Below are 17,172 nucleotides of genomic sequence, written 5' to 3'. Positions count from 1 at the left end.
GATTGAAGAGAAACAGACAGACAAGAAATGAAAGTACAGTACTTATCAACCCTGCATTTTAACATTAAGCTATGTGAGTGTCAGTGTGTATATTCTGTTGTGTTCAGAAAAATACAGCATATATTCTTGATTTCTACACGTATGGAACAATAGGGTTCAAAATCACATCAACAGGAAAATGTTGCAATTGTAGTAAAGCATTTATTTATTTTAAAACATTATTACATTGCTAGAACATTATTTCAAAATAAAAGCCATAATAGATTCATTCAAAACTAGGCTGTTAAGCATATATATTTAAACTCTAATTTTCATACACACAGTGAAAGAAATTTATATTTTACAAGTAGCTATTTTAATAGACTTTATGAAAAACATGTTTAAAAATACCTTCCAAAATCTGTCTCTTTAAATATACAAAATATCCTTGCTGTGCTGAAGATACCTCCCTTAAATGCCAAAAATATCTAAGTCAATAGCTGAGTCCACATCAAATCCTACTGAAAACAGTAGTGACATAAAAATGTAAAAGTACTGTACAAAGTACAGCCTTTTTTGTCTCAGTATTGTACAAATCTGGTTTTGTTTTGAAAATGTTTTATAAAAACTGCTATTTTTCAACTTAACATCCTTTTCTATATGCAGAAAAAAGTGAGCCACTAACATTACCTGTGTTTACTAAAATGTCTCCTTCTCAGAACTGTGAATCAAAGAATTCATAGAGAATTTACCACTTATTTCAATGAGAGCAGGACTGAAACTTCTCTTCAGCATATCATTTAGTAATCTCCCTTTGTTTTCCCCTTGGTTTTATAATGCAAAATATTACAAATTCTTAAATACACTAGCTGATTAAATCAGAACTCAAGTACTTCAAATTACAAGACTGGTGTATGGATTAGTTCACTGTAAAATGGAGTGTTCAATTAAAAAACCCAATAGCAAGTAACGCTGCATGCTTTTTAATCAAGAACCCTTTCTCTTCTCTTGCTTCCCTTACAGTCCTTTCTGGCATTTCTTCTGGAATGAGCTTTTTAAGAAGGTGCGGTATCCTGGATCATCCACATATTCATTCTTAAATCGAGAACTCAATACTCTCTGCCTTTTCTTCTCACCCAAGATAATATCTGCTCCATAAAATGTGTCTTCAAATCTCATGTCAGAAGCTGTAGACTAAAACCAGATATTAATTACACATATGTACAATTTTTATCTTTCCAGATTTTGCATGTCCTATTCAGTATTAAATTCTCTGTGTCCGTAGTGTTCATTGGAAACATGTAACTAACACCTATTGTTTAGTCTGGATTTTATCCAGGGATCACACAGTCATGATAATTCTAGGTGACAAAACAGTGACATGGAAGTGATGCAACTGTTGGGCAGGTATGATCCTAGCAGTATCATGTAATATCACCATCTTGTGTTACTCAGGAAAGTTTTAAATGCAAGGTACTATGCAATAGATTCCTGAAAAGAAGCCCGGGCACTGCCTAATTTGGAAAGAATCAGGGTCACAGTTTGGTCACTCGTCATCAAACTTGTACCAGTTGGTATAAGCCGGAATCCCCTCTAACAAAGCAGTGGAACAACACTCAGCAAGCCATTTGGGCAGAATCAGAGGAAAAATATTTTGGACCAACTTACAGTGCTGGAAGAATTCCCAATATTAAAAAAAACATCATTTAGAAGGAACTGGTGTCTTTTACTTCAATAGATAGAAAAAGGAACATAGGCTGTCTTTAACTTGCATTGTGTTCAGCACAAGGAGGGGAAGGAGATGTTGGGCATGGCTTGAGGACTAACCTATATATTTCTAGAATTTAAGGCACTAGTAAAAAATCTTGTAGAAGTCTCAGTAACAGCTGTGGTGGTCTTTATTCAGCTGACCAAATTTAATGTTTTTTAACCTATAGCAGACTTCCTAATGAAGTTAATAAACAAATAAATAAAAAGACACTGATTTCTAAAAAGAAATTTTACAAACAATAGCATAAACCCCATTATTATTATTATTATTATTATTATTATTATTATTATTATTATTATCCTGAGACTGCAATAGTTTGCATTCTAAACAAAAAAATGGCAATGGTATGCTTTCCAAGTATAATAAAAAACCCATTAGATGGTTCTTTTAACATTTTCCAAGACATCTATCTTAACCGTAGTCAGAACACAGAAAGATTTTGCATTTATCCCAAATTCACTGACATAAAGGTTTCTTAACCCAGAATATTTGACCAGTGCACTTTACATCAGGAAGAGCTGTCTTAAGACAGGTAATAACAGCCATCTCCTCCAACAAATATATGGAAGTACTTTCCCTTTGCAACCTCTACAAGTCGTGCTCTCTGTGAGGTTCAACACTTTTCCACTAGGCGTACATACATAAAAATGTAGCTGGTGGATGTTGTTTGAAACAGCAGGAAACTTAAAAAAAAAGCAATAAAGATTTGGTTTTAAACCAAAGACTAGTGAAATGCTGATAAATCCTGCCAGCAACATTAATGAGTTTTGATCAGTTATATTGTTTCTTACAAGAAGTTAATTGCCTTTTTATTAAATTAAGGCTTTTAAAATCACAAAGCTCTGAGAAGCTGGAAAGTTTTTTAAAAACAATACCTGCTATAAGCATACTGAAAGAACAGAATGTCTGTCAATTTAAATGTTTACTAACTTGGTCATTCCTGATCTGACAGATCAGACAAACATGATGTCCCTTTTAGGAGAAAAGAATTATGTCTGACAACAGCATTTGCCTGTACTGGAAGAACAACTAACCCTCTCACACTAGCAAATGTAGACAACTCCTAATTGGGCTGATTTAGCCACTCTGAAGAGCACAGCCTTCCATGAGTCTGTTTAAAATGAAAATCCAAAATAAATCCTAGTATAGTGTTATTGGTCTTTTGAGCATATATACATACGTGTATTACAAAGTTAGCATCAGCAAATACTCACTAAACGCGCTTTTACTCTCTTAGGAAGCTCTTCATCCAGTGTATATATTTCTTCTCTCTTCATTACTATTTGAGAACCATCTTCAAACTCCACCTAATTGAAAAAAAAATTGGGTATTTGAAAATAAAATAATAATTAACTCTTGCAGGAAGTTCCTGGAAATGTTTCCATATGAAAATACATATGTAAGCAGACTTATATACAGATATTTTGCTATCTATTTCAACATAAAATTAGGCTGAAACATAAAAAATGTTATTTCTTCAGAACTGTAACACATACCTCATTGAAAATAATATCTAAGCAAAGAGACTTCAAAATCAGCACTGACACCACTGACACATATATAATGAAGTAAAAGTTTTTAGATTAGGAATGTTGAAAAGTAACAAGACAGGCAACATTATTTTGCAGGAGTGACATATTAAAACGTCCTTGTGTCATTTTTGTCTAATTTTTTGCTTGCTTCTAATAAATAAAAAATTAATTTTAATATCCTGTGATTCAAGGTTGAGGAAGACCATGTCAAAAGAAAGTGTGAGTGACAACTAAGGAAATACCAGTTAACAGAATTTTATTGAATCTGATGGAATTTCTTTTAAAAGCTCTGTTCAGAAGATGAAAAGCTTTATCATGCTTAGGTTTAGATTTAATCCAATATGAACCCTGTTAGCAGAAAATGAGAAAGGAAATGTAACTAGGTGTGAGGAATGTTAAAATGCTAGGGCTTTGAAGCATTTAAGCTTTTTCAGTAGCTGCTGATTTTTTCCTCTAGTTTAATACTTCATCTAACAGTTGTGAACTTCAGCTATTATCTGTGACTGCAGTTTAGCTCCCACAGAAACTATAATTTAAATTTTGCTATAAAATTAGAAGTCCCATTCTAATTCGGTGATTTAATGAGACTATGTGAATGACAACAGCACACTTGACTAGAAGAATAAGCACAAATACAAACATAGGAGAATACTGACTTATCAAAAATATTATTACAGATACAAATGAACAATCATGCATTCGATCTTGTAAATGGACTGTGTTTTTCTCAAATTAAAAGCTTGCTGTAGCTGAGTATTATATATATATATATATATAATATATATAATATATATATAATATTAGATAAATATATATTCTAGTTCTGAAGTTATATAAGTTATAGTTTTAAACTGCAGCCTTCAATCCCAGATTAAGTATAGAAATAAAAAACATATAATATGTAATATATATAATATATATAATATAGTGTATATATAATATATACACTATATTTATAGTGTATATGTATGTATACATATATATATATAACAAGAGATAAACCTTCAAGACCAAAGGTGACCAGTAAATGATTTATAAGTCTGTTACTTTGGCATGGTGGTGTGTAGGACATTTCTCCATTTCCCGCACTGATTATTCCACCAAATATTTGTTAGTTCATTCGGTAGAACAGGGCGAGACTGTGAGGCTGGCATCATGTCTCATTTTCCTTATTATTGCCTTGCTCTAGATTTTGGAGACCACTTCTTCTGAAATTCTATAGCTTTTTATGATGGTGCAATACTACAGTATTTGCATATTGACTGGTTGAAGTATGATTTTCAATCTGATAATAGCTGCGGTGATGCAGCTGGGATGGATTCAGATGCAACCTTTATTTGCATTGTGTGTCTCACGCCCTCCAGCTGTGGTTTAGATTTGTCATGAGTGTTTGCTGCATGGAGAGGGAAGGAAATGGCACTGTCTTACCTCTGAGAATAAGCAACCTTTCATACCAGCCCTTGTTATGAGAATTTCAATAGTCTCTGATGAAAGGTTCAGTCTTTCTAACATGCTTCCTTTCTTTGTCTTAACATTTCCTGCCTTTTCATTGGGCATGAAAGGTGCACAGAGTGCAATGTGTGTCTGGAATGTTTGTGTAATTCCCACCTTTTTTTCCCCCACCAGCTGGGACTCACCTCCGGGATAAACATAGGACAAACCCTGTAAGTGCAATCTTTGACATCTATCACATCACACTAACAGGCTGCCAGTAGCTATCAGCTCTCATACACAGCCCTTTATAGCACTGTGGACAAGCACATCAGCATCTGAAGACAGCTAAGGATGCAATCTGCCTTAAAAATAAAAAAAATGGGCAGCATTTATATAAATTATCTAAAAATTATATAAATATTTGTAACATTATATAGAAATATATAACGTTACAAATATTATATATATATATATATATAATATATATAATATATATATAATATTATATATATATATATATATATAATGTATCAGATTAATATGTGAACAGCTGAAAAATCCATATATCCATTCCCAAAATCCAGGAGTCAGACTATGATCTATTAACTTCTTTAAAAACAATTTTTCCACTGCATCTAATAGGGCTATGCAAATCTGGAATGCATTTAAAATGCATAGAGCACACAAATGGATAACAAAGTCCCAAGAGTCATCCTTACTCCTTTCTGCTCCTGTTACTAACCCCATAAGCCTACTCTGTTAGCAGTATGTTAGAGGAGCTTAAAGGTCAATTTGCCTTAAGCTTGTTTAATTAAATTATGGCAATCCAGGGTGCAGTAACAGTCTTTCAGGTATTCCTGCTCCTTCCTGCACAACACATTTGGTAATATTTTTGCATAATACGGTTGGTAATAATGTATTTTGCATCCCTGGTGAAAAAACTGGGTAGGAAATTAACTCTGACACTCTACATGATAAGAAAACCTCTTCTAAAAGGGTCAGTATATTTGTTTTTACTCACAGTGTGCAGTAGGATGCAAATACTTAATACCAGAGAATGCCATACTTGCAGTATGAAATATATCGCACATTTACAGTGAAAAGTAAATGGAAGTTCTTTAGGTATAATCCAGCATATCATACTGGAAATAATTTGCCTACATTTGATAGTAAACACAACAAGAGCTTCTCTAAGACTTTCAACAGTATCACGATTCATGCAAAATATAAACCCACAATCCCTAATAGCTCCAATTAAATTCAGATTGCAGATCCTACATTTCAAATCATCAACTTTATCAATTTATTTCACTTGGATTCTGCTGCTGTACTGTGTCTGCATGATATGTTACTATCTTCATGAGATTTTTTTCTATAAGCACATCATAAATTAAAGGAAAAGCTGTTAGCAATTAATGGAGTGAATGGATAATTTAATAAACTCTAACTCAATTGTGAACCTCAATTTCAGAAATCATCAAGAAATCAAATATAGATCACATTAATAATTTCACTTGAGCACCTACTTCATTTGGCCGGTTTAGCTCTGCTTAGTGATTGTGTAGGATACTGGCTGACAAATGAAAACTGCATGACACAAATTCTGGTGCATTGTGCCATAGCTCCTGCATGCTCAAGTACTGCTACATTTGGTACAAATGTCTGATGAACATGATGAAAATTCACAGAATTTTTCAACTAAAACAGATTTGTCTTATGAGATCTACGAAATCATGCAAAAGACTGGGTAAGAGACTCTCAAAGGTGCAACACAGATCACACCACATGAAAATAAACCTTTGTGTATGTGTGAGTCCTGGGAGTTTTTAGACACTGTTCAGAAAGACCAGAGGAAGAACTACTAGTATGTCTTGAAGTTAATCTTGCACCTTTCCTATCATAAACTTTTTGTAATCTGTGGCCACAGGCAGCCTCCTCTCTAATCCTGAAGATGAAATACTTGCTTGTCTCTTCAGTTCTACATATTGCAATATGGACTCCCTCTAATCTCTTAAACTTTGTAATTTCCCCCCATGATAGGGGTTGTTAGAGGCAATTTACAGGAATTTATGTTTGTTATGCTGAGGAACTTTAAATCTTGCTGAGCCTCCACATGCTTATTCATTTTCCTTAAACAAAACTCATTTCATCATGTTATTCAAGAGGTCTAAAATAAGACATTGTTTGTTTTGACTATGTCAAATTCCTTCAAATATGAAAGACAACAACATTCATCTATTTTACTTCACAGTATTCCTCAGAAGACTAGTTGTTCAAAAGATTAAATGATTTGAAGATTAATGTTACTATAGAAAAATAATCTTCACAAAGAACTTTCAACCTTCACAACATAATACAGCTGCTAAATATAAAGGAAAAAGTAAGATTTAGAGACTAGTTCAAGACTTTAGGCATTTGAGTGCTTGAATTCGATTGCAAGTCATTGGAAAAGTGAGAAGGTCAATGCAACAAGTAATTTAGCTTCCCTGTGCCTTAATTTATCTAGAGATATAATAGTAAATTTGCCATTTTGGTACAGTAATGTGAGGCCCCCTGATGAAAAGAGTTACATAAGTGAAAATTATTACCTATATATAAAAGAAATGGATCTAGATTCTCATTCTTTCAGAAGTGCTATTATTATTGTGATTGTTTTATTGCAGTTTCTACCATTCACTTGGGTACTCAAAGCTGCTGACTGATTTTTCTCAAAGGCAAGCCCCAAAAAAACCAGTAATTGTTACTCTGAAACCAGAAGTCAGCTTTTTAGCTTTGCCATCAGCACTCAGTTCCTTTTGCCTTTGCTGAGGATAAAATGCTCCTTACATTAACTAATTCAAAAATGCCTCAGATAAATGAATGTTATGCTCTTCTTCCTAGTGTCCTCCTTCCAATCTCTTATGAAATGCCTCAGGTTTATTGCAGGCTCATACAGTACTTAATTTTATGTCATTAATTGTATAATTAGCTGTGAACTTACAAAATGAAAGTAAACAACCTGCAGAAAATAACAAATGTCATCTTTCAATCTTAATGTTCCACCTGTTTACCTGAGTTCTTAAAGAAAGCAAGTAATTTTCTTGATTTTGTAAGACCAAGTGAAACCTCTCCCCCAAACAGTCCACAACACTCGCTACCGGGTTGGAAAGTTTTACGCATTAAAGTGTGGCAACAGTTACAATAAGAATTCACACTCCAGCCTTCTTCGTCTTTGAAAGTGTGGCTGGCCACTCCAATGCTAGAGCCAAATGAACAATTTACAACAGAGACATACTAGCAAGTGCATGGTTATAAACACAGGTACCCACCTGATACATGTGAGCTGTATTTGATCCCAGATACTTTGCACCGTACAGTTTTCCATCAGGCCATTTCACCTGGACAACCTCTCCCTCTGCAGGTGGACCCAGCCTCAGGCAATCTCTGCTCTATTTACAAAGAAGGATGGATTCTCAAATCAGTGAGTGAGCCACTGCACTGAAATTACCAGTAAGATGCTTTTACAACTTGGTAATTGGAAAATATTTACTACCATGCATGTTTCAAGTTTTATAATCCTGCTAATGGGCTAATGCTAATGTTAGCCCTTGTGAAAATTAAATACTGACCAAAGAAACACTCTTTACAGCTTAATGCTGCATTGGCAAGACAACATATGCATAAATCAGATAGCTATCAGCAACTGTGATACACTTTGACCAAAATTAATTTCTAACACACTCTGAAAATAAGGATCACTAAAGTGCAATTACATATGTGCAATGCTTTCTCTTTTACATATCCAAGTAATTCATGTTTTGTTAACCACAGCACACTTTTTGCGGGATGCTATCTTTGCTGACTGAAACGTACATGGCTCAAACCATAAGTGGTGAGAATGCCAATGAGTTTTTTGCTCAGCTGATGGAGAAACACTAAAAGAATCCAAATGCTTTCAAAATAAAATTAGGGGAAAATATTTTTTTCCATAGGATGTAAGGCATTTTTGTTCCAATGGTTTGGTCAACTTTTGTGCCTGACTTGTTGAGCATGTAAGAGCATCAGTAGCTGCAACATGTTCTTAGAATGGTTTCTTTTGTCTCATATGTCTCAGTATGACCTAAATGACTCATTTTCAGAGCACGCCAACCCCACACCTGTAACAGCAGCTGCTCACGTGAGGGACCCGAAAATGATGTGACACATCTGGGCTCACCAATTCTCTGTTCAAATCCTCACTCCTACAAAGGCATCTCTACTTCATAGTGACTACATCACAAGACCTGTCATGTAAATAAGTGCTAACTGAGTGGTATTCTCCTAGGTGTGAGAGGACTTACTCAGAGACCACACTACCTGAGCTCGTAAGTGGTGTACAGTGGGAAGAGAGAAGATAAAGAAAAGGACTCAGCTGTAAGAACTCAGTGACAGGACCTGGCGCTATCTCAGATTGCCACAATACTATCACTGTTTTCTTGGATTTATGTAGAATAACTTAGAAAAAGATTTGTATTTTGAGTTGAACAATTCACTTCCAACAGAGGCCAATGATCATCATGACAAAGAACTTAAAATATGGGAGCAAAAATGCACTCCAGTGATCCTCACTTGGACATTATCTTGATGCAATATCATTCTAGCCAAATCCAACCTTTATAAACTGATTTTAATCACATGTATCTTAATCCATGAGTTTGATTCAACATGGGATAAAAGAAATTAAAAGTTGGATTTTCACAGAAACATTTTCCTGCATGACAACACTGTCTCTGTCATCCCTCAGGTGCTGTGCAAAGGCTTTAAAATACGCCCTCCGTGTTTGCCTGGCAAAGGTTGTTGTGATAAACACAGAAAGATATATCCTTTCCATGTCACCATACATCTGGAGTAGGTGGAATTACAGCATTACCCTTCCCAATATTTTCAGGAGAGGAAGGAGGAAAGGGGAAAGGATGGCTGCTGCAGTAGAATAGTTATGACTTTGCAGGGGACAGGGATTACTAAATGCTATCATGGCTCTGACTATAAATTAAATTAGACTGTATCTTTAGTTGTTCTCTCCTCAGTGATGACTGTGAAAATGGTTATTGTCATTATGATACTTCTTCCGCTACCTATCTATTGCAGAAGTGCAAAAAGGAGTCTTGGCTAAGTGTCTTGAAACAAACTTTAAAATGCATCATGGAATGGAATAAATTTCCTGAAAACAAACAAACTAACAACAATGTCAAGCCTAACATTAATTTTCCAAGAACAAAAGCCCAGCATGAATTACTCCCTTTGCAACTTCCACATGAAAAAATATCTCACGGACTCTAGGATAGCTAATGGAATTGCTCATTTGGAAAATTAAGAGTCCTCATGCAAATAACTAGACAAATGACAACCTCATTCTTCATGTATCATCACAATGTCTTAGTCTATGGAACAATATTTGGAAAATTGGTACTAGTTTTTATTAATTCCTACCAGAGCTCCCACCTTTTATTTTCACAGGATCATAACCATTTGAGATTCTCTTTTTATTGCACAAATAATTCTTACAATTTTTTTCTTGGGAATAAGATCCATTTCTTAGACTGACAAAATGGCAAAAATGCAACATCATTTTTTTCCCATATAACAAAAAGTCAGACAGCATATAGTTGGTATAGTAATCGTTCAACGTCCCCATACCAGCTGTAAATAACACACAGTGTGGGATCAATCCACATTCAGCTTATAGACCATGCACATTTCCCATACAATTACGTAACGTATTTCCCTCTTTTTCATTTTTAGAAATGGACAAATCGTGCCCATCTGTACTGAAAATATAATTCACTTACATGTCCAGTTTCACATTCCTGCTGTTGCACAGCTCAGAGCTCCAACTCCAACCATGACTACCTATCTCTAAAGATGAATACTTCAAGGTCTCCCTAGGCTATTAATCCAAGCACTGAACAATGCTCACAGTGAAAAAGTATTTTCTTAAGTGAAGAAAAATCCTGTGTTGAGGAACTTCCTGTATTTCAGTTGGTACCTGATGTCTTTCTCCCTGTCCTCATTCTGCATCGCCAAGAAGTGTGTGGCTTCATCCTCTTTACTTCCCACATCACATGCTGACACATCTGGATGAAATCCTTCTGAGTCTACTGCGCTCCTGAACAGTCCCATCTCTGTCAGACCCCTCATATCACAGATGCTTCAGTTCCTCCCTCACTTTCATATCCTTTTACCATGTTTGTTCCTTTATGTCCACATCCTTCTTGTACAAGTAAGACCATAACTAGACACATTACTGCAGATATGGTCTCCCCAGTGTTAGATTTACAGCTATTCAAAAAGACACTTCAAGAGCATAACCTGTAAGTAGTAATAATAATAATAATAATAATAATAATAATAATAATAATAATAGTAATAATAATAGTTTTGAAAGTTTTCTTGTTTATTAAAGGTAGTACTTTCTGGGTTTAGAAACATTTATTTTGGAATGCATTATATACACTAAAATAAAATAGTAAGCAATCTATTTGCAACAGATGTTGGAAATCCATTTTGAAATACTGGGGTTGTCTTCTCTGCTGCCATGAAGGAAGGAATTGACATGCGGAGCACTGCAGATAAAGAACAAATTTTTTCTATTTTTCTTCTGATATTCTGTTGTTTTTACCAAAGAGGTCGGTTGATTTATTAAGGCCGGACACAGAATTTGCAAGTAACAAATCAAACTGCAGTGGCAGGTGGTGGTTCACACAGACTAGGAACTGTGGAGTCACACTAAGAAAATAGAAGGAAGACTACACCTGAAGCATGCACTGGAATCCAGGAACTTGAAATGCTGCAATAATTTGAATACAGCCACTGACACTTGAAGAAAATATCTTCAAATACGTTCAAATGCTTTCCTAAATTAAGGCAAAAAGGTATAGATATTCTAGTCTAAGATGAACTTACTAACTATTTAGACTATTCTCCTAAGCTGTCAAAAACTGATGTACTGTGGATGCCTAAAATTTTATTTCAATAATGTTTCTCTGATTATTTGGTTATTAAATCAGCTATCTCAAACTCAATAATTATTTTTAAAATTTTAAGACTATTAAGAGCCTTTGACTTCTTTTAGATTTGATCCAAAGGAGCCAACTGAAAACAAGTATCTACCCCCTGAACCTCTACATGGGCTTGCAGGATCAGTGTTCCTTTCACTGTAAGCCAAGCACAGGTTTGTCTCCACCATATGAAATTGAAAAGGTACCAGTATATGAGCCCTGGTGATATGCAACCTAGAGTATAGAGAGAACTGGCTAGTGCTTTTACCAAGCCACTCTCTACTATATTTGAAAATTCAGAGTAGTCAGACAAAGTTCCTGGTGACTGTAAACATCTCTCCTATTTTTTAAATGAAGAGAAAGTAGAGTCAGGAAAATACAGACCTTTGAGCCTCCCCTCTGTGCATGAGACGTTCATGGAGCAGAACTTCATGGAAGATATATTAAGGCACACACAAGACAAGGAGGTGATCCAAGAGAGGCAGCATGGTTTTGCTAAGGGCAAATAATGCCTGACTGATCTAGAAGCCTTCTGTGATGGTGTTCTGGTTCTGGCCAGGAAGGGGTTATTTTTTGCACTAGCCAGGAGGGGCCATGGAGGTTATTCTATGCCACCTCACGTCATTGCTGGGTACAGGGAAAGAGACTCTCTTCTGTGGAGAAGGAGTTCCTTCCAGTCAATGGCACAGGAAGCTGTCTGGTACTGTCTACTGCTGGGGAGGACACTAGTCATTGTATCTCAAAAACTTGTTTGAAAATAGGAAAATATGGCAAATATGGCATCTTTTATGGGAGGTATAAACCCAACAGTAAACAAATGTTTAAAATTGCTGCAGAAAACAATAATATTCTAACAGAAAATCACCAACACTAGTCCATTCAAATCAGGGGTCCATCACATCACCTGGCTCTTGTTAATGGTTTGGATGATGTGAGTCCACCCTAACTCAAGAGAGCATACATGAGTTGTGATGATGAAGATCCCCAACTTCATCCTGCAATTGATAACTTAGACTAGCATGCTTGCTTTCAAAGCTGCTTTTTGCCTCCCCCTCATGCTTTTGCATAAGCATTCTGTAAAATGTCTCCGATCAGAATGAATAAAATCAATATTCATTTTGATCAGATCAGAGTGGGAGATCACTAAACTCAGTTCTCACATCTGTGCTCTTACAGTGAGCTTACTAGGGGAGAAACGAATAAAACATTACAAGGTAAAAAACATTTGCAATCCATAAATAGCAAGTCTGCAGACCTTTCTCTAAAGCTAATGAATTTTCCTGAACACGGCTTTAAAAATTCATATATATAAAACAACCCCAGTACAATAAAGATTAAGATTTCTTTTCCTACACATGAAAAGATAACAACTTAGAAAGGTGCTGAGGAAAAAAAAAATTATGGTATACAGTATTAAATGTGAATATTCTCTGCAAGTGGTTCCCTCCTGAAGGTTACTCATATTCACCACTAACTCATCTGAATAAGCATAATTTTTTTTCTTATTGTGTTAGGATAACACAACTTCCTTTTTAGTGGGGGCGGAGGAAGCCACAGAGGCTGCTTCTGAGAGAGAAGCTCATCAGAACTTCTGTGTCCAGCAGAACCAATCCCAACAGGCTCTGACGATCGACACATTGGCTGACCCAATTAGAGAAGTTAGCAATGCCTTTGTGATGACATATTTAAGAAGGAAAAAAGGCACGCAATTCCTCTTTCTCCCTCTCCTTGGAGGGCTGGGGGAGGGCCGTCAGTTCCCTTCCTGGCAGGGTCCAGCCAGGCCATGCTGCCGGGGGCCAACCCAGTGCTGCAAGCGGCCCGAGACTGAGGCTGGGAGCAGCCAAGGCCAGAAGCGGCCGCCGCCATCCCAGTCCATGAGCAGCCACATGGCCAGGACGTGCAACTGGTACAGCACAATGCGGCGGCTGCCATCTCAGCATGGCTCACAATTAACTTTACTTGCTTAGCCACTTATAGCCAGCTGTACTGCGGACAAAAGGGCAGAAGTGGCAGCAGCAGCTTTTCCTTTTCGATGGCCCACATGTGGAAAGGCACTGAATGGAGCCAGTACTGTGGTGGCTGGCGCAGCTCCTGCGGCACTGACAGAGACCATGCGACCAACAGTGAGAAGCATGGAGAGCAATTCCCCAATGTGGAGCCCAGTCAGGATCAACATTTCAGCACTGCAGAAACTATGCAGTTGATACAACTTGAGAATAAATGAACCTGTGGACAGCAATTCTCTCCCAAGTGAGAAAAAAGGAAGAGGTGAAAACACACAGGGACAACAACATGGTGACACTAAGGTCGGTGAAAAGGAGGGAGGGGGAGGAGGAGGCATGCCAGGTGTCAAACCTGACATTCTTCTGCAAGCTATGGTGAGGACTGTAATACAACAGTTTGCCCTGTAGTTCATAAGGGGTAGTGTGTGAGGGGATGCAGCATTCACCTGCAGCCCATGAGAAAAAGGTGCTTGCACTGCAGTGTGTGGATGCTGAAAAGCTGTGATCTGGTGAGAGTCTTGAACAGAGAGAGAGAACTGCTTGCTTCCAGAGACAGAGGAAGAGGACCCTTGCTTTTATACTAGAACAGCTCATCCTTAAAAGATTACGAATGAATTGCCCAAGAAAAAAACAGTTGTGGGAAAACTGCTTTGCCCATGGGAGGGACCCAGGTTACAGCAGCTCGGGCGGGACTGCTACTCGTGAAAATCAGAACCATGTTGGAGAAATTCACAGAGAACTGTCTCCTGTGGGAAGAATCCCACAGTATAGCAAAAGAGACCCCTTTCCCAAAGTGAACTGAAGGAAGATTTTCAGAAGTGAAAACTGACTAAAAACCCCATATTTGTCTCCCTGCACTGTCAGTGGGAAAGAAAGAAGGTTGGGGGACAAAGTGTTCTAAATGTTTAATTTAGTTTTCATTATCCTCTTTTAATTCTGTCAATTAATTTTTTCTTTGCACCTTTTAAGTTTTCGATCCTGTTTTGCCCTTAAAGTTTTTTCTTCACAATCCTTACCTCAACTCATGAACCCCCTTTCCTTTAATTTTTGTTTTCCTCTCCTCTGTTCAACTATAGCAGAAGAGAATGAGTGAATGATATTTCATAGGTGCACTGGCATTTAGCCAATATCAAACCCATGACACTTATATCACTGTCTACAAACCTGAGATTTACATTTATCAACTGGCATAAATTTAAAGTGAATTTTTAGACAGGTAGAATAACCTCATGTTTTTCTAAACCATTTAATTCTTTTGGAACGAGTTAAATAATTTTTAAATCTACCATATCAGTAACATTCTTCCACCCATTTCCCAGGGGGTGACTCTACAAAATCCAACACAGAGCAGTCAACTGTCATCAAGCATTAACTAAGACAGAAAACAAAACTGGCCGGCACCTCCTTCTTCTGGAGTATTTTAACTAAGCAATGCCAATCCTGTGAACAACCTCAGGAGCTACTGTTTTATCTTCCTCAACACTAATTGAACTGTTTATCTGTTTAACTGGCAGACACTGCACTGAGCTTTGTTATTTTTCAAATCATTCTGGTTTAGACTGTATTCAAAATAAATTATTTTTGTTTGTTTTAATTGTATTCAAATTATGGTATCTTCCTCAGTGTCACTTAGCAAAGATTTCTGTGTCTCCTTGACACTCCTGGCTTTCACTTCCTGATTTGCTTTGTTTCAAAAACAAGGTACAAAATGCTCCACTGTTTACTGTAATTGTTGTCAAATACCACTGATGGTATAATTGACATAAACAACACAGGTTAAAAGTGGTTAAGTGTGACTCTTGCAACAGGTTTTATAAACTAGTACATGCTTCTAACCTGTTTTTTGCTGTATGGCATTGTAAACATAGCAAGAGAATAAAATATATAGAAATTTAATAAATGATTTCACTTAATGGTACTGGCTTAGAATAAAAATATACAGAGCCTGACTGGGATTATTTTTCGCAAGATGCTGTGAGTTTAAAGATGGTTGAAACGTTAGCTCAAACATAGTAATTATAACAGTTATTTTAGCTGAACGTATTTCTCATCTTTCAAAGTCACTCATTATTTCTTTATTATATGACACCATAACCCTCTAGGAAGACATATTTCAATCACTCAACAGCAGTTTTCCAGAAAGACTGTGTAAGAATCCATTTCATAGTACTGCCACAGCTTTCTGTATTAGAAAGTTCTTCCAACTTTCCAACAGTATTTTCTTGCCCATGCAATCAGGCAAGATGGAATGGCAAAAGGCAGAGGTAAGCAGAAGCTGGGCTTCAGCCCCACGGTGTGCCTGGTGAAACAGATCCTTTCTGTATTGTTCCATCCCTGCTGCAGAGGAGCCATGGCGCAATACTTTAATCCTCCTCATAGCAGACTGGAAGCTCATAATCTAGCCCTGAGGTTACAAAGATCAAAGAGAAGCAGATATTGAAAAGACTGACTAGAGAAAACTCAGATTCTGTAATTGCACTAAACTTGACTTTCCTACGTACATATTATTTTTACTTTAAATCATGCTGTGTTCATAAATTTATACATATTGTTAGAATCAATCAGCGAAAAAGAAATTGTTCATTTTCTGCCATCCCCTGCATTTCTTAAATATCCAAGAATAGTTCAGACCTTACTGTTAGTCTATCTAACCACAATTTGCACAGAGAAAGCCATTGTATTGACTTTTATCCTAGAAATGTCATGGTTTCTGAAAAATAACTTTAAATTAATGCACGATCTCCAAAACTCAAAACACCAAACACCTCTGTCCTCTTATATTAGAGAAACTGAAATTTACTTTACAGCAAACTGAATTCATAACACATTCATTTAAATTTTTAAAAAATGAGTATTCTTCTGTTGATCACAAAATTAAGAGTAACTTCTCACAACACAGTCAAAACACACTAACTACATCTGATTTTCACTGGTAAGACTTCAAGGGGGTTTCTAGTCCCTAGACTTTAAACATAAAAAAGTAAGAAAAATCCAGGCCTGATTATTTGGCTTTTGCACAGAAACAGTCCTCATGATTATTCCAGCTGAACTGCAAGATTAGCTATTAAATTTTCCTCTTAAATTAGGACCCGAGTTAAATTTACTACACTACCTCATTGCTGCTAGGGTACACATAATGAGATAGTGCTCCCTGTACCAACAGAAACCAGATGAAGATCATTTAACAAGAAGGAGTGCAGAAGCAAGCACAAGGTGGCCATACCATCAGGAAGTGGCCTTTCCAAGGCCATTCTGCAAAAGAACTTCATCCAAATTTTCTTCTCTGCCTACATTCCTTCAGCTAATATTAACTTTCAACACAAATGCTAGTGATTAAGCTTCCACAGTCCTGCTCACTGGTGATTGTTTCATAAAAGGAGCATGACTAATGCAATTACAACCAATACCTCCAATTTAACAAAGCTGACCATACAGAA

General features: G+C 36.5%; 1 protein-coding gene across 7 annotated transcripts in view; it reads right to left on the bottom strand.

The window, feature by feature from the left end:
- Positions 1-216: 216 nt before the first annotated feature.
- KDM4C (lysine demethylase 4C) overlaps positions 217-17,172 on the bottom strand; it is a 239,596-nt gene continuing 222,640 nt past the window's right edge. For all 7 annotated transcript variants that reach the window (XM_041486225.1, XM_041486223.1, XM_041486227.1 and 4 more), the window contains 3 exons: positions 8,025-8,144; positions 2,965-3,057; positions 217-1,173 (listed from right to left, as the gene is read on the bottom strand). In XM_041486225.1, the coding sequence (XP_041342159.1) occupies positions 997-1,173; positions 2,965-3,057; positions 8,025-8,144 (390 nt within the window). In that variant the 3' untranslated portion in view covers positions 217-996. The remainder of the gene's footprint in view (positions 1,174-2,964; positions 3,058-8,024; positions 8,145-17,172) is intronic.

Source organism: Pyrgilauda ruficollis, unplaced genomic scaffold, assembly GCF_017590135.1.
Source record: "Pyrgilauda ruficollis isolate IOZ18807 unplaced genomic scaffold, ASM1759013v1 scaffold74, whole genome shotgun sequence".
Lineage (NCBI taxonomy): Eukaryota > Metazoa > Chordata > Aves > Passeriformes > Passeridae > Pyrgilauda > Pyrgilauda ruficollis.
The sequence above is the reverse complement of the archived record's forward strand: the minus strand, read 5'-3'. Positions and strand labels throughout refer to the sequence as shown.